The sequence below is a fragment of the Lissotriton vulgaris genome, chromosome 11 (assembly GCF_964263255.1).
Source record: "Lissotriton vulgaris chromosome 11, aLisVul1.2, whole genome shotgun sequence".
NCBI classification, from domain to species: Eukaryota; Metazoa; Chordata; class Amphibia; order Caudata; family Salamandridae; genus Lissotriton; species Lissotriton vulgaris.
Window position 1 is genome coordinate 637,758,891 of NC_141699.1, and position 18,368 is coordinate 637,777,258.

The window sequence follows — 18,368 nt, forward strand, 5'->3', positions numbered from 1 at the left end:
CTAATAAACAACATACCTGACAATTTGAAGGCCTTAAGGACCCAATGGGAATCCACTACAAGGGAAATGGATGATATTGACTGGTAGGCCGCACTAATGCATCCAATAGAGTTCGCCAATAAACTAAAGGCTGCGGCTGATTTGATTTAAGGTCCTTCACAGGATATACTATGATAGGGCACACCTACACAGATTCAGGAGGGCTGCAACACCCAAATGTCTCCATTGCAAGACAGGAAGAGGTACATATATACACATGTAATGGGACTGTCACTATATACAGTCATACGGGATCACAATAATAGCAGAACTCAGCAAGGTAGTGGGGGAACAGCTACCGATGGACGCTAAGTATATCTTGTTAGGCATACCCTCAGAGATTGATATTCCTCAAAACAAGCTCCTGTTCTCCAACTTAGGGCTTATAGTTGCTATGAGAGACATAGCCAAATACTGAGATGTCCTGAATCCTCCCAGACTGATGGATTAGAGAGGAGGTATGGACGTACACATAGGTGCGGAGAAGGTAAAATACAAAGCGGGAGGGTACCTTAAAAAGTTCTTAAAGATCTGGGGCTCGTGGATGCGACACTTTTGGTTGGAGATTGAAGGAGAGACTGATGAGGCTCTGCCACTAACCACAGGGTGAAAAGAGAGAAGTGATGATGAACTATTTCTCAATGAACACAGCACGCGTAGAAATCAAAAATGGGATGCTGTCTTGTGATAACAATGCCGGTCATTACATGTAACTGTATTACTGCATGTCTGATGGATTATGCTTCACTCTTTAACTCCTTAACTGCTTCGAACGCTCTGCGCCAGTGCGGAACGTTTGAAGAAACGAGTGGGGCTGCGTCGGCCAATGGTCGTTCGCAGCACCAGCCAGGTAGTGCTCCGACAGGAGCACGGAACGGGTTAAGATGCTCATTGTTCTTATTGCAAAGTTATGCATTATGTATTGCGTCTAAGAAAATCTTAAATAAAAATCGGAAAAAAACTAAAAAATTCAAAGTCCCAACTGAGAAGTAAAATCAATAAGAAAACAGGCAGCATTGCATAAAAGCTCTGGCTTTGTTTTACAGTTTCCTTGCATGGGAAATCATTAAGTTCTGCAAAATCATCATAGTGTGAGCAAAAGAATGATACTTTTAGCAAATCCGTGCAGTGTTCTATAAAACGTTATATTACCTTACCGTTGAAAGCACTATCCCAGTACGAATATTGATTCTGCTCAGTCTGTGCTGATGTCATCGGGAGATGGCAGGGCAAACTAGTTACAATTACAACAGCAATCTATTGTGGATCAATACAGTACACTGTGCCAGGGAAGGACCTTGAAAATGCGATACTACAATGTCCATGTTGGGAAGTTTTCTTCAAGAACAGCAAGAACATCGTCAGTTGAAATAAAAAAACATGAAACTACTTGACTGTGTAAGAAATAATAAGCACAAGTGCCCTTGCGCAATTTCCAAATAATGGTATTGTTCATGATATTATATTGGTTCTTATGGATTTCAAATATGAAATCACTGTATAATGCGGGTCAGTCTGTGTTGACGTCTATATTTTGCTCCCAAATCATGTGTACTCAATGCTGTGAATTCTATGTGTACAAATGACAGGTAAATCGTTTGAATGACATATGATCGTAACATTAAAGAGAATTGGAATGCAATGTAGTAGAGTAGATGCAATGTGTTCATGATTTTATACTTTGTTCCTTGTATTTGGATGTCAAATTAAAATCTTGTGGCTGTATGAAAGACCTATTAGGTGGACAGTACACCATATTAGAAGAACATACATGTGTTTTGTATAATAGACTAAAGTAACTGAAACAGTTTTACAAATGTGGTTATGCTATTAGTAGTCCTATAGAATATTGTGGAAACCCATTGGGTTCCCTGATGATATTTCTCTTTATTGGTTTCAGAGGCCATTATGTGTGTGTAAACCATAGACTGTAATACCATGGTCTTACCTTGAGTAACCACTCTAGCCTCTGAAATATATTTTAATTTTCAGTATATGCTGCCTCATCTACAAAGTCATTTACCTGAACAATCCTTATTGAACTGCTGACTGTATTAGGCAGCCACAATGGCCTTGGGAGTCAAAACTCGTTACAACTGAAAGTAAGATGATTGAAAAAAGTTGCCCAGAAATAGTCCTTCTCTGAAACTCTCAACTATCTACCTCTTTACATCTGAAAATAAACATGCTTCTCAATTTCAGAAAGCACTTAAAACCACACCCGTTCCACTTCTTCTTAACCATACACTTCTTGCCCTTTTAAAATCCTCCACTTATCTACCAGAATTCCAATGTAACCTGTAATCTACTTTATAAGTTCCATTAAAGATCAGTGCTTTGTCTGCTATACATCATATTGTTCAGAATGTTTCTCTCCGGTCACATATAATGTGAGTAATTTAGTTATCTGTAAGACCCTCCAAACTCTTTGATTCAGGAATCCTATATAAAATTCTCGAATAAATAAATAAATAAATCATGGTTGATACCACTCTTTATGTGCAGACTGGTGGACTGCCAGTATAACCGGTACATACAAGTCTACATGCAGGTCTTGTGCTCCTCGGTGTCCTCTCTGAAGTTTTAGACACTGAATGGTAATAGTGGTGACTTGAAAAGTGCCATCTATAGCAGTGTTTCCCAAACTAAGGGTCGCAACCCGAGGCAATTTTTAGTGAGTTGTGAAATTCCAAATAATAAAACAAGATGCCCTTAAACTCTGTCTTTAACTTGTCACATTTGTTGCGCTTCAAAGGCAGGGGTCAAATGTCAGGCTACGTCTTCTGACAAAGTACTCCTCTCACTTTGCAGCAAAAGAAACAAAAGTAAAGTGAATTATATGACAACCTTGGTGGGGTAGGTACAGAGTGTGAACAGAAAGGCTGTAGGGTGTAATTTTTTTTAGCACACAGCAACATGTAAATGCCTGTAAATTAACTGTACACATTCATCAGTTAGGAAAGCAAAAATGAAGCACATTTTTTCTTATTCTGAAGTTTGATGGTAGCAACAATTGTAATACGATCAAAACAAATCAGTACACTTTACTCGATGATGCACTGCACAATTGCTAGGTATTCACTTAAACATGATTTCCACGCATTATAATTTGTGATCAGTATAGTTTCATCAGCAAAAATGTATGTCTTTGCAAATTTAGCGGCCATTTCAAAAGAAAATGTGCTGTTTGTAAATGACTGTGCGCTGCCACAAAAAGCTTTAGTTACATAAAAAAATTGCTTGCCTCTTGGCCATTAAAGCTAGGTGGGTCACAAAAGGTTGTGGTTCTAAAAAGTGGGTTGCGGTTCTAAAACGTTTGGGAAGCACTGATCTAGAGAATATAGTGTAACATCCTATTATTGTGATATTTAGCTACATTACAAAATATTATAGTTTATCTTACGTGGTTTGTTCATAGTACATTGTTCCTCGGTTCCATGGTTTCTTGGCGTTTTATGCTCCTGTTGATAAAATGATGCCTGTATTTGGGATACATCTGTTCTTTTCTTGTCTTCATTCTCTTATTAGTACCTAATAAAAGAATTGGTTGTGTTCATGCTGAACTTTTATAACAGCTTGCTCATTTAACTTCCAGCACATGCCTTTACTCTCCTAGACAAAATCAGTAATTTGGCTGGACATTCACTCGCCCGATTTCATGGATGTCCACATGATACAATGCGAAAATCTCATCTTAGTTTTCATAGCCATTCACAGCACTGCACCAATCTGCTTCTACTAGTTTGCCCCACACCTCTCTTCTTCCTCTTCTATTCACTAAACAAATTTCGGTGCTGTAATAGATTCCAAATACTTCTGTAACTCCTCTACTTTTTGATCAGTTATGCTTCTTGGCTCTCCTCACAGTCATGCTGCCCCAGACTAGCTCAAAACCACTCCATCTCTTTTTGAGGTTACATGTCAACCATTATTATTGGGAACTACAATATAGTGCAAGCTTATTGAATATGCTCCTCATTCATATAATACTCAAACACAACTCCAAATCTGTTGCTTTTGCGCCACTCTCCCCCACCCAAAACCAGTAAACTGCAAGCAGGGCGGGTGGAAGGAGATGATCTGTTACATATTTGTAGTGAAGCTCATGTCAGCTACAATATTCTTATTCTTTAATGGATTCAGAAATAATTCCTCACATGGCTACAACTCTTGACCTACAAGAAGGCATGTCTACCGTCCATTCAACAGAAACGTTAGTTTTTCTGGGTGCTACAAGAAAGCCTCGATTCTTAGCAGTATTAGTTTTAACAAGTTAGAAACATTCAGAAATCTGTCTCAATCAGTGTTGATCTCTAAGGATACTTGCCTCTTGAAGAAGCAACTCTTGCTCTGTTCCCTTTCAGCAACCTCTTGATTATTGCTTTTGTAGACTTGTTTAAATGCATTATTTTGAGTGACAATAACGATTGAATACTAATGATTATTATGATGAATTTTAGATGTAAATGCAGAAATAATAACAGTGCTCTTGTAACAAGTTTAACATGACATTCAGAAGTGTGTTTATTATTGTAGTTTAGTTGTGACACATTTTTACAAAGATTCCATTAGCTAATATTGATGCTGTTCATCTGTCTCCTGCTCATTCCCTCTCCCAATCAAGGTCCCACCATGTCTTCTCTCCTTGCAGTCCTCACAGATCAAAAAGCACTGTGATGCGACTGGTTATTTTCCTTAGAATGCATTCATTGTGAATGGACTTACCTTCGTGTTCCAAATGTTTCTAGTTAACAAGGACCTTTCCGCTGTAGTTTCGACGCGGTCCTGGTAGAATACATACACTAGTGCATGGATCATTGTTCGAACAAATGTTTCATAATATGGTGCGCACCCCCGGACAGCAACGGCTTAGAAGCTTCTCAATGATTTCTTAAAAGTAGGTTTGTGTTATGTACTTTAGTAATACATTTCATGCCTGATTTGCCTGAAAGGTGTTAGCACTAATCACACTGTGCTGAATTTGCCGTATTTGCTGCATTTGTATTATGAAAAGGTGAATAACACCCCCTTGATTCTGGGGGTAAGCCAGATATTTTCCAGAACGCCTTTCTACTATAGACTCTGTCCAATTTATGACAGACATTTTAGAGACTTTTCCTTTTTCTCTAGGGATGCTCTCTGTTTCTCTTATGATTTTGCTGTTAATGAAGGTCTAAGAATAAATTTGATTTCTGATTATGTATCCTGTATTTGAGCATTCATGTCATATTTTGAATTAATATGTACAGCTTGTTTTTTTAGATTTTGTAATAAAGCCCTTTATTTTATTTTCCTGATCTAGAACTCAGACATTGAGTGATCCCAACTTATTTTTTGCTGCTCTGCTAAGCTAAATTTGGGTTGGATATTAAGGAGGGTATTCTTATCTCAAGTTCAAGGATCAGAGCAGAACTGACAGAGGAAAGTTTTGGGGTGATCTAATTTTTGGGGGTAGCTTAAAAATTGCTGTTCAGTGTCCTGCTCACACACTCTAAAGGACTCTTGCTCTGATGTGTCATTTGGGCACCAAATATTTGCTGGTCTAGGTATCCTTCTGCCGTCAACTTGCATCGACTTGTGAATCCCTGATGGGAACACTGTTTTTCAATTACCATTTGATATTTACTAAATGACCCATGGTTATAACCAGCAGATTCCACCCAGGTGACCCATTATGTTGAAGATACATTTATGCTATAACTTGTTCAAACTGAGAGATTGACAAGTTATCACAATGAGTAGTCATTGGTATAGATGGGCATAATGTGCAAATCCTCCAGGTGTGATACTTATTACTCCAGGACACAAGGCACTTTTCTGCCTATAATACAGTATTCTAATCAGCCAGTAGTTGTCTGCTCTTGCTGTTAGTAATCTCAGTGGTCCTGGTGGGAGATAGTGACGAATGGCTTCTCACAAGGTAACGGCCCATTTTAGCTAAAAAGCTTGCACCTCGTGTATATACACAACACATAGGAAAACAATGCTGATTCCTTCAGATGACATAGATCCAACAGTTCTATGAATTAACAAAATAGACTATTATTTAGATTTTCAAGTTAAATTTGCATGTCCATGCTCCCAGAAGGCAAACATAGGCGTGTAAGGGATAATAAAGAATCACAAATTTGCTAGCATTCGCGCCAAGAATTTGCAATTCTATTAAGGACACGGAGGCGAGATTATGCTTCTCAATCTTTACTAGAAGCTCACAGCAGCCAAAGAAAATGCTTGTTTTTCATATATATAACGTTAAACACTACATATCCCATCATAACTAGCATATAGCCACGCCCCCCCATGTCCATAAGAGGCCTCTGCCTGCCGCCATCTTCCTCTTTCTTTAAGGCGAACAGCTCCAAAAGCAACTTGGGTAACTTTGCAACTCCTCCAACGTGGAAGAACCAAACATCTTCAGGCGTAATATCCTGGCATTCTTTGACCTTCAGTCTGTCTTCTTATCTGAACATGGAATAAAGGATATGAGACCGTAACCACCATAACCACTGGGTGGGCAAGCATTTATACATAACATGCCGGGTGAGATAATCCTCGCCTCCGTGTCCTTAATAGAATTGCAAATTCTTGGCGCGAATGCTAGCAAATTTGTGATTCTATTGCAGGACCGGAGGCTTCAGATTATGCTTGTTTAACGCTTATTGGTAAAAACTACTGAGGTAATATCCCCCACCGGCTTATAATAATATGTTTTGAAGGTCGATTCTGAAGACCAGTCCGCACTGCGCATGATATCCTGAATGCTGGAACCCAACATGAATGACTTTGATGCCATGGCACCTCTCACAGAATGCGCACCAAAAATGGTGATGTCAATGCCGGCTTCTTTCATCACATAACAAAGCCATCTGGCAATGGTGGCAGCAGCCACTGCTTTGAAAGGCTTTTGTAAGGCAATCAAAAGCTGCAAACAGCCCTGAGGCCTAATAGCCGCTGTACATTCCTCATAAGTTTTCAAACATTTAACAACACATAACTTTTCATTTTCTTGAAATGAATTATATGAAACATGAGTAGATAATGTCTTAGTGCGTCTAACTATGTTAAAAGAAACTCCTTCCGGAGTAAATACTCTACCTGTTAACTCCAGCGCTCGTACGTCGGACGATCTTCTGCATGCCGACAGGCAGAGTAACATAGCTAATTTGGCTGATAACTGTTTTCTGGATAGAAGGGAGTTTGCTGGCCATCTGTTAAATAGGTCCAAAACCAGAGATACATCCCACAGTCCGGAGTATTTTGGTTTGGGAGGGTTTGCCACCCTAATTCCTTTAAGTAATTTGCACACGATAGGGTGCATACCTATTGGTTTCCCCTCCAGCTGGACATGGCCCGCTGAAATGGCTGATTTGAAGTTGTTGACTGATCTATAGGCCAACCCTTCGGATGCTTTATCCGTTAGGAAATTCAGCACATGGGGTAACTCAGCCCCCACGGGATCCAGTTGTCGTTCCATGCACCAATCCACCCAACCTTTCCAGGCCGAGGAATACATTTTCCTCGTGGATGGTGCCCAGGCTTGCTTGATGAAATCTGCAGCCCTGCTCGAAACTCCTGGCACTTGCCACTGCTCCCTGAAAGCCTTCAGGCCATCAGCTGAAGTCTGCCTTCCATTATCAGAGGATGCCTCTCTTGATGAGGGCCCAGCAGTAGCGTCGTCGACTCCGGGAGGAGTCTGGGTAGATCGCAGCTCCACTGCATCAGTTTGGGGAACCATGATTGCGATGTCCACCATGGAGTCACCATGACCACCTCCGCTTGTTGTCTGATCACTTGCGACATCGCTCTGGGGATCAGCAAGAAGGGGGGGAAAGCATACTGTACCCCCGTCGACCAGTCTTGGAGAAATGCGTCCGTTGCCTGTGCCAACGGATCCGGCCTCCAACTGAAGAACCGTGGAATCTGGTACGTTAGTCTGGACGCAAATAAATCCATCCTGAACGGGCCCCAAATCGTCTCCAGCCACTGGAATCCCTCGGGAGCAACTTCCAGTCACTGTAGTCCCTGAGGTATCTCGAATTCCAGTCCGCTACCTGATTGGACTGACCCGGAAGATATTCCGCGATTATCGATATCTGATTGTGAAGGCAGTAGTGCCAAAAGTCCTTGGCTATCTGTACAAGCATGGACGACCTCGTGCCGCCCAACTTGTTGATGTACCTCACTGCTGACACATTGTCCAAACGCAGGAGAATACAACAGGATGTCTGCTTCGGGGACAACGTCCGCACCGCGAACGACCCCGCGAGCAGCTCTAGACAATTGATATGAAGAGAAAGCTCTTCCGGGACCATCTTCCTCTTGTGGAGATGTCTCCACAAAGCGCGCCCCAGCGGCTGGCGGCTGACTCTATCGTGATTTCTGGGAGTGAGCTGAAGATTGCTCGGCCGTTCCAGGCATCGACGTGTCCCAACCACCATTGTAATTCCGTCCTCACGTCTTGCGTGAGTGGGATGCTGTCCGAGTACGAGAGACCCTTCTGAAGATGCCTGATCTTCAACTGCTGCAGAGCCCTGTAATGTAGCGGGCCCGGGAATATCGCTTGGACTGATGAGGCAAGAATTCCCACCACTCTGGCAATTCCTCTGAGGGAGACTGTCTGACTGTTCAGCAGTTTCCTGATCTCCCTCTTTAGATCCTTCAGCTTGTCCTTCGGGAGGTATAGCTGAGCAGTCACGGAGTTGACTGTGAAACCTAGGAAGTCTATTACCTGTGTGGGAACCATGACAGATTTTTTGTTGTTTATCACAAAACCTAACTTCTGCAGTAATGTTGTGGTCAGTGTGAGGTGCCGCAAGAGAGTCTGCCGGCACTGATCCACTATAAGGATTTCGTCCAGGTATATGATGAGGCGTATACCCCGCTCTCTGAGGTACGCCACAACCGGCTTCATCGCTTTGGTGAAACACCAAGGAGCCGAGGAGAGCCCGAAAGGCAGAACCAAATATTCGTACCATTGGTTTCTCCATCTGAATTGCAGAAATCTGCGATGCGGAGGAAAAATTGGAATAGAGAGAAATGCGTCTTTCAGGTCCAGCCGGACCATCCAATCTCCTACCTGTAGTAGATCTGTCAAAAGATGGATTCCCTTTATCTTGAAGTGATTGTACGTAAGAAATTGGTTGAATTCTCTGAGATTCAACACCAATCTGTTTCCGCCACCTTTTTTCTGTATGACAAAGGTATTGCTGCAGAAACCGCGAGGCCCTTGATGACTTGGTGCAATCGCGTGTTTCTGTAGCAAGCTTGAGATCTCCTCGTCTATAAAACTGAGATCTAGTTGGGAAAAATGGAGACCTGCCGGTATGCCTGATTGAACAGGGCGAGAGTAAAACTCCAAGTGAAAACCTTGAACTGTCTGCAATACCATGCGTCCTGTGTAAGCTCCCTCCACTGCTCCAGACAGTGCTGTGTTCGTCCCCCCAAAGGAAGAAGAGAGACATCCGCTACTCTCACCTGAGTTCTGCTGGTGCTTGAAGTTTCCCCTGTTATTATTGGACTGGTACTGGTTCCTGCCGAACCTCTTGCGGGAGGGGTAGAAAGTTCCACCGCGGGTGGAGTCATACTCATTTCTGCCTCTGCCGAAGTCGCCTCTATGGGAGCCTGGAGGACCTCCTCGGCCTGACGAGCGACCCCCGCCTCGTCCGGCCCTGGCAAAAACCCTTTGGTTTAGCGCTCTCTTGATGCCTGCTTGTGCCTTGTCTAGTGCTGTGAAAGTTCCTACATATTTGGAGACATTCTTGACGAATTTGTCTCCAAATAACTGGCCCTCAGCAAGGGGCCCCGGCTCCACGTCTGCCAGCTCCGTCAAGTTGGTATCCATCTTCATTAGCAAGGACTTCCTTCTCTCCGAAGAGATGGCACAATTTGCGTTGCCTAATAAGCAGATAGCTCTTTGTGTCCATCCGGCCAACACGTCAGGGTCTACAGGAGTAGCAGCCTCCTTGGCCGCTAAGGCCATTTCTAAAATTTTGGCCAAAGGGCCTACAGCGTCCAACATCTTGTCCTGGCATCCCTTCCATGCCCTGTCAAGATCTCGTCTGGGGTCCTTCGTAAACTTTTTCAGAAAGGTAAGAAGACTTGCGTCTATCTCAGGCGTTTCCGCCACTTTAATCAGGATGTCAAGTCTGGGGCATTCCGATTTAAGACGGCTCCGCACTTCCCTCGGGAAGCTCTTTCGAAGGTTTTCGTGAAGATAAGCTGTCACTGCCGTAGGCGGAACCCAATCCTGCGACCTGGGGTGCATTATTTCCGAAGGATCAAATGTAAATGGCGTATTACTCGGTGTAAGACCTCCTGTCTGCGCCTTCCTAGCCTACTTAGGAAGAGGATGCTCCTCTGATGTGTCCGTATCCGTGTCTGTGTTAGTATCAGTATTAGTGTCCGTGTCCATGTCGTGGACCCTATACTTATCTTTGGCCTTGCCGCTAGAATATGAGTGGTCAGCCATGTCTGGCAAGGTAGCTAAGGCCTGTGCATGCGGCCATGTGGCAGAGTCACCCGCAGGTTGACCCGAGGTGGAAGCCTCATTTTTCTTCTTCTGTGGCTTATCATAGCCATGTCTCTTGGCGAAGCCCCAAGATGTCTTCTTATAGGGCGAAGGGCTGAAGCAAGTGCTTGCTGTACTGTCTGCGGTACGGTAGTTTCCATACCCCTATTGACGGAGGACTGTACTGAAGCATCTAATGCAGACACTAGATTGTCCTCCAAGGCAGCCGTCTGCCTTGTATCAAAAGTCTCCTCCTCTGCATAGTCTTCGTGATAATGCTCCCATTCAGACATTATGGGGTGGCTTTTAGGAATGAATTCCCCAGATAGCTCTAAGCAGTAGGCACAGCCACAAGGAGGGTCTAGGAGGGGTCAGCCCTTCCAGCACACTCACACTCTAAGTACTTCAACCCCCTCAGCAAAGCTGTAAGCAACACGGGTCAGTGACCCAGGGCAACACACAATACCTGGAGCGTGTGCACACTCTCATATATAAATATAGGCCCTTTATATATTTTACAACCTTCGCAGGCGGTTATAGGGACAGAGGGACAACCGTCATGTACAATCGACAGAAAACGCTTTGAAATGCAGTTCGGGATCGCGCCGCGACGTGCAGCCCAAACGTGACTGAAATCCTACTGAATGTTAGCCCAAATTCAGCGCGTTTGGGGGCCCGCCGCAACGGAGAGCCACCCGGCCGCTACCTGCGTCATCGGCCACCAGGGAATGCCAAATGCGCATGCGCGCCAACTCAAGGGGAATACACCGGGGCCTCTATGCGGCTCAGTCATGACACCGGAGCCCGTCTGTCTCCGGTCAGAGACCGAAGCTACCCTCGCGCAGTAAGCGCGACTCTCAGCCACAATAAGGATTAATTTAAATGAGGAAACGTGGGGCACCGAGGCTTCCCGCCAGTGCAACCCAAACTCCCTGACATAAACAAAGGTGTTACGCATGTAACTAGACTCGTCCACAAATCTAGGACGCCATAAAGCAATACAATACAGTAATCTCCACAATACAGTAATCTCACAGATCTAGCAATACAATACAGTAATCTCCACAATACAGCAGAGGGAGTAAACAAAGGTGCACTTAGCTCAGCTGTGAGCAGCAAAGAAAGAGGAAGATGGCGGCAGGCAGAGGCCTCTTTTGGACATGGGGGGCGTGGCTATATGCTAGTTATGATGGGATATGTAGTGTTTAACGTTATGGATATGAAAAGCAAGCATGTTCATTGGCTGCTGTGAGCTTCTAGTAAAGATTGAGAAGCATAATCTGAAGCCTCCGGTCCTGCAATAGAATCAGCACTGCTTTAAAGTTGATGCACAGCATGTGAATGCATAGGTGATTCATGCTGCAAAAGTCACTTGTAGCAATAATTTTTCAGCCGTTTTATAGATAGAGATGACTACATAATATATGTATTGCTTGTTTTTAATGTTGTTTGTGACCAACTGGTATAAAGCAGTGATCTAAGGAGCTTATTGGATATTAAACAATTGTTATACTGTCGATGTCATTATGTAGCCTAGTCTCAAAATTACAAAAGTTTAACATGCTAAGAAAATCAGATTACATTTTCTGACCACACCCATAATGTGAGATATACACGGCTGTAAATCTTATTGATGCAGTTTATAAAACAGCTATTGCAAGTATGTAGTTTCATCCCATGCCTGTTCTTCAGCCTGTCTCGAAACTCAGCTGCATAATAAAGACCTTGAACCAGAAGAGAGTAGAGTGTGGACTGCCTCGAATCTTGGTTCACACAGATGCTGCACAAGCACTTGGGAAGGTTCAAGTAGATGTGCAGGAGTTGGAAGTGGATTATCTCACCATTGTCGGGCACAAGGTAAGATGAGTGTTCCCTGTGACAGTGGAACATGACTTGCATTTCAAATGTTGATCTGTTGTCATAGTTGTCATCGCCCCATTAACCTCTTTTCTCTAACATCCCTGCAGTTCTATGCCCCCCGAATAGGTGCACTCTATGTACGAGGCCCTGGTGTGTCCACCCCACTGCACCCCATGCTGTTTGGAGGAGGACAAGAACGGAATTTCCGGCCAGGGTAAGGAGATGAACAGTGAGACAAGTAATGCATTTAGATCCACGTATTATTCAGTATTATGCTCTAATTCTTGTTCCTGTCGAAGGCTCAGGGTTTTAAGTTAGAGCTGTGATCACCAACATTTAAGAGGGGAGGATGTAGCCTTACGGCTAGAGTGGTCGACCTCGAACCTGGGGAACCGGGTTCGAGTCTCTGCAACGACGCTCAACATCCTGTGATTCTGGGCAAATCACTCAATCTCCCCATGCCTAACAAAAATGTATGTGTCCTTCTGTAACGAAACTGGTGGTCATGTAAAGCACTCCGATACCTGAGTCGGGTCTAGTTCACAGAATATAAATGAGTTTAAAAAATGAGTTTATAGATCTCAGAAAATTGGTACATTATGGGGTGTGACAGAGCCTTTGCAGGTAGTAGGCATTACTGCAAGGCTGGTAGAGTCCTTTTCTCATCTGAGAGAACGTTGTTTGAGATGAAGAGTGGGACATCCTCAGTCCCAACTATTTGATACCTTGCATCAAAGATAATGTCACCGAGTGTGACTGGATGCGACTAATCCCAGGCACCACCCTGATTATGTTCTGCCATGTAATGCTATATGTTATTTGTACATTTTTGGCATTGCCTTGGGCTCTCCGTGCTCCTCTGGGCTAAAAGTGTCTGGTTTGACGTAAGCCAGTTTATAGAGTGCTATGCATATTTGACTGTTTTAGCATCCATTTCCTTACTTATCTTTCTCTCTCAACCCAGTGCCCATAAGTTCATGTTCTAGTATTTAGGTCTCCTTGTTCCCATGTCTGTTTATGCCGACATGGCAGTGCGCATTCGCTGTGCGTAGACCTTGTCTCCATGTCCAAGAGTCTGTTCCTTGTGTCTCCCAATCTCATTGTTCAGCCAATAAGATTAGGAGATATTTGCAGTGGCCCATATTCAGGCATTCACCCCCGCCCTGGATCAGGAATATTTTCGTTGTTCCTTCTGGCATGCTCATGCACATGAAACTGCTTTATGCCTCCTTCCACTTAATGGTCTTTACATAACGATCACCGCAGTAAAATGTCAATTGACAGAACTGTGGAATCATATGCACTTAAGCAGATGATTGATGAAACTTACTAGTAGTAGAACAGTCTTAGAAATACGTGTAATGGCAATTGTTATATATTTTACAAATGGCCACAACACAAATCAGGGAACCTGAATAGATGCTGTGGACCCCCATGGAGCAAAAATAATAATACAGAGGTGCCATAAGGCTGTTGGCATATCACTTTTGATTTGAAAGTTGCAAGTTAAAAAAGTAAAGCAGTATAGTTGAGATTAGGTTAACAAATATTTCCCTCAATATGTGGAACAGTTAAGACTAAGCCTGAACATTTATTTGGGCCAATGGAAGTGGTTCCTTGTCATTGAATCCTCGTTAATATTCATTGTTATAGAATATCTTCGCACATGCATAGAACATAATTAAAATGGGAAGACAAAACTCTCAAATAAGCAAAATAATAAATTAAGGCTACCTATTTAAATATAACACATTGTTTTAATGTTTTAAAATTATGTAAATATATAAAATAAGGCTAAACAAAAATTCAGATAATTGAAAATGCATTTGAAACCCTCACAGTAGCATGGCTGTCCAAACCATTTTGCATTTTCTTCCATTCAAAAGAGAAAAACATTAAACGAAATTAATTTACAGGCAAATTACTTTACATATAAGATAAAGTGAACTGTCACCTTTAATTAAGACAAGGCCTTCCACACTGTCAGCGTGTACCACACTGAGTGCCACTCAGTTCTGTTTTTGTTTCTCTGAAAATAAACTAAGAACACTACTGTCAGACCTTTCATCTGTTTTTGGCATTTATGTATTCTTTTTGGTGGTTCCTTTTATGCTTTGCTCAAAATATATTCTACCTTTTTACTGTGTTTTTATTGCATTGTCTGATTACTAGGTGATGAAATGTAACTCTTCTTTTCCATATTTTTCCCTGGTCAGTGCAGACCCTGTATTTCTGTCAGCTTTGTGATCTAAATAAGATTGGGGGCAATATATGTATTTTGTTGTTAATGACTCATTCTGGGATTGTTTTTGAGAAGAAAAAGTGTTCTGTAGAAATATGAGCTTTCCAGTAAAAACGTTGTACAGCCTTTGCTGGATTGGGACTCAGGCTCTTCATACTTGCCTTGTTTCTAAAACATTTTTAATAGCTAATACAGCACACAGGGCAGCAAAAAGGGACTGACGTATGTTTCTACATAAGTTTTTCTGACCACTCTCATTTTACCTCAGACAGGTCCCTCAGAGGCTTTTTTTGCAATTTTGAAAGTGCCTTCATGTCAACAATGTATTTAAAAATCTACAGATGCATGTTGTATAGGTAAAGAATGCCAAAAGGAGATTATTGAAGTCATGTGGATGCCCTTGATTTCGAGAGGGTGTACTCACTGTCAAGATCGCACATTTGACATCAAAACAGCTTCATTGGCCTCGAGAGATTACCCTTGTATTTAAAAGTGTTACCTTTGACCTTAGGGTAGTTTTGAGTAAGCTAAGCAAACAGCTAAATCATTGAGCCAGCAAACAGGCTTATGTCAAGCACACAAGTCTGTATCAAAGATTTATTGTAGCCACGCCTTTCCTGCATGCATCAAAGTCTACCTAAGGAGTTACATGCCCTGTATATGATCCTGCCATACAGTAGAGAACAAAATACTAATGTCAGTGACAGGTGCCGTATCACAAAAGCAAATTGTGCACCTCCTTGAGAAGCAATGGCTGCCAGAGAACCACCATGCTGCAAGAAGGTTATGTTAATCAGAAGACTAGGCCCCTATTAAATCGAAGACCTAGATGAATACATTTTGAGGGGCACAAAGCTAACACCTTCAGATTGTGACACTAGTGGATGGCTACGCAGGGTTACTTTATGCTTCCTAATTGGTAGAGCTTGCAGTAGTCTAATAAACATGTTAATTCTGAGAGCCCATTCTCTCAAACTAATATACACACAATCTCTTCCTTGCTTACATAGCACTCAAAATTTGCGTTATGGAACTCACCTTGTATGCTTATACTACCCGCTCAAGTCTGCTCTTCGGACACTCAAGTATATATCTTTCTTGTTGATTATATTGTACATATAACATCAAGCTTTGCCACAACGTCATGCTAAGAATAAATATCACGTTTGGATACAGTATAATAGATTCAATATATATATGTATATAAATATCACCAGTACAATCTCGTGACCATGAACAACTTCTAAACATATTTATTTGTTAATCATGAGATGAGTAACTTACACAGCATGTGAGGTCTCTTTGCATAATGAGTCGTCAGATTACGCATGCCACGTTTGGGTGGGGGAAGAGTGTTCTATGTAGCTAAATTCGATTGACGTGGTCTCCAAATATCTTCAAACTTAGAGGTAGGAGGCTGAAGCGATGCATATGTTTCCACTCTTCCATGACAGACCACAAAATCTTGTAACCAATCATCTTATCCATTATTGGATCTTTTTTGGGAGAGTGCTCCAGTGGGAGGTTGAGAACAAAATCCTTTCGGACTTCCAAGCAGGCTTTAGGTCAGGCACGGGGACCATTGAGCAGGTTTTTAGACTAATGCTCTTATACTGGAAGGTGGTTGTACTAGGCAAAGGCAGTCTTTATGTCGCTTTTATTGACCTAAAGACTGCCTTTGACTTGGTGCCCCGGGATTGCCTATAGGGGGTACTATCTGATTTAGGGATCCCTGCATATATTTTGTCCTTACTGGTGAAATTGCATACTGGGAACATTGCTCAGGTGAGGTAGGGTATTCAAGGCGAGAAGACAGCTAAAATTCCAGTGAATAGGGGTGTCCGCCAGGGATGTGTCCTTGCCCCCACTCTGTTCTCACTGTATGTGAACGGAGTGGTGGAGCACCTCTTGAATAAACCATCTGACGCACCTTCCCTGGCAGGCAAGAAAATACCAACTCTCCTATTCGCTGACGATGCCCTCCTCATCTCTAAGTCCACTGTGGGACTACAGAGCCTTCTGGATAGCTTCCAGTCTTTTTGTACCAGTAGGGGGCTTAAAATCAATACCGATAAGACAAAGTATTTGGTATTGAATCCACCCAGGAAGCTTGGTCGCCCACCAGTATTGAACCTTGTGCCCCTGGAAAGGGTTAAGGAATTTGACTTCTTGGGTATCCACCTATCTGATTCCATGCAGTGGTGCCCCCATCTCCAGAAAATGTTGTTGAGTCACAAAAGGGTTGTGAGGGTACTTCGTAAAGAGAAGCGCTTGTCCTCATTTAAACCAATTGCCCCAGTGTTAGACATCTACAAAGCAAGAGGAGTTAGCACAGCACTTTACGGGGCAGATCTTTGGGGTTCAAACAACATTGATCACCTGTCCAGATCCGAGAATACATTTTTGAAGGATTTGATGTCCCTCCCTCAGAGCACCCCAACGTTGCCCCTGTTGCTGGTTATGGGTTGCTGTTCGATTAAAGAACAGGCCCAACTCCGCCCACTATTTCTATGGGCCCGCCTGTGGAGGGTTCCTGAACTTGCTAGTTATGCGGAAGGGCTGTTCGAAATATTGTCAATGCCGGGCTGGTCTAAAATTGGGTGGCTCAAAGACGTCAACTCTTTGCTTGGTGAACTGGGGCTCTGGGTTGCTTGGGTATCTAGATGTGCTCCTCCCAAAGCTGTCCTAAAGACTATATATTGGCGGTGGGTAGCCAGCAAAAGTAGTTCCAACCCCAAACAAAGCAGGACAACTACTGAGTTCCTAAGGATCAAGGATGTAGCCTTTTGTGAACCTTACCTTGACTTGATTTCGAAATCTTTTGATAGGGCTTTGTATTTTAAGTTTAGGGTGGGTTTGCTACCATTGGGAGAATTGTCCGCTCGCTGGAATATTCCGGCGCAAACTTTTGTGTATTCTGTATCTCTATAGTGGAGTCTGTTGCCCACTTTCTATTTGAATGCCCGGCTTACAAATCCCCGAGATCCAGGTGGCTAAAACCATTATGCAGGGAGCTAGGTACCAGACATCACATAGTCGCTTTGCGAATTCTGATGTCTGACATCAGGCCCCTGTATGTTTGTGGTATGTCCAAATATCTAGGTTGGGCTTGGTCGATCAGATTTAAATGACTCAATGTCACTGTTTAATTGTGGTCATGTATTTAGACCTTTTTATGTACTTTATTGAAAAGTACATTATTTTAATTGACGTGTCGATGGATTTTAAATGTTGTGTTTTTTTAAATTGTTGTTTTATGTAATGCTTTTAAGATATTTTTTATCGAAATAAAGCTGATTGACTGACTGACTTCTAAACAGATTTATTTGTTAATCATGAGATGATGTAACTGTTACACAGCATGTGAGGTCTCTTTGCATAATGAGTCATCAGATTACGCATGCCACGTTTGGGTGGGGGAAGAGTGTTTTATGTAGCTAAATTCGATTGGCGTGGTCCCCAAATATCTTCAATCTTAGAGGTAGGAGTCTGAAGCGATGCATATGTTTCCACTCTTCCATGACAGACCACAAAATCTTGTTACCAATCATCTTATCCATTATTGGATCTTTCTTAGATTCACATACGTGAATCATTCCCCATCGTCGAAGTGGAAGTCGCACGGTACTATAGTGAAGCAGTATGTCTAACTAGCATAGGCTACAATGGCTCCAGACCACAAAATTAATATCCTTTTTAAAAATAAAAAAAGGACCAAAC

General features: G+C 42.6%; 1 protein-coding gene across 1 annotated transcript in view; it reads left to right on the forward strand.

The window, feature by feature from the left end:
• SCLY (selenocysteine lyase) overlaps nt 1–18,368 on the forward strand; it is a 188,217-nt gene that overhangs the window by 57,065 nt on the left and 112,784 nt on the right. The window contains 2 exon segments of the mRNA XM_086943733.1: nt 12,239–12,403; nt 12,514–12,620. Coding sequence (XP_086799859.1) covers nt 12,239–12,403; nt 12,514–12,620 — 272 coding nt within the window.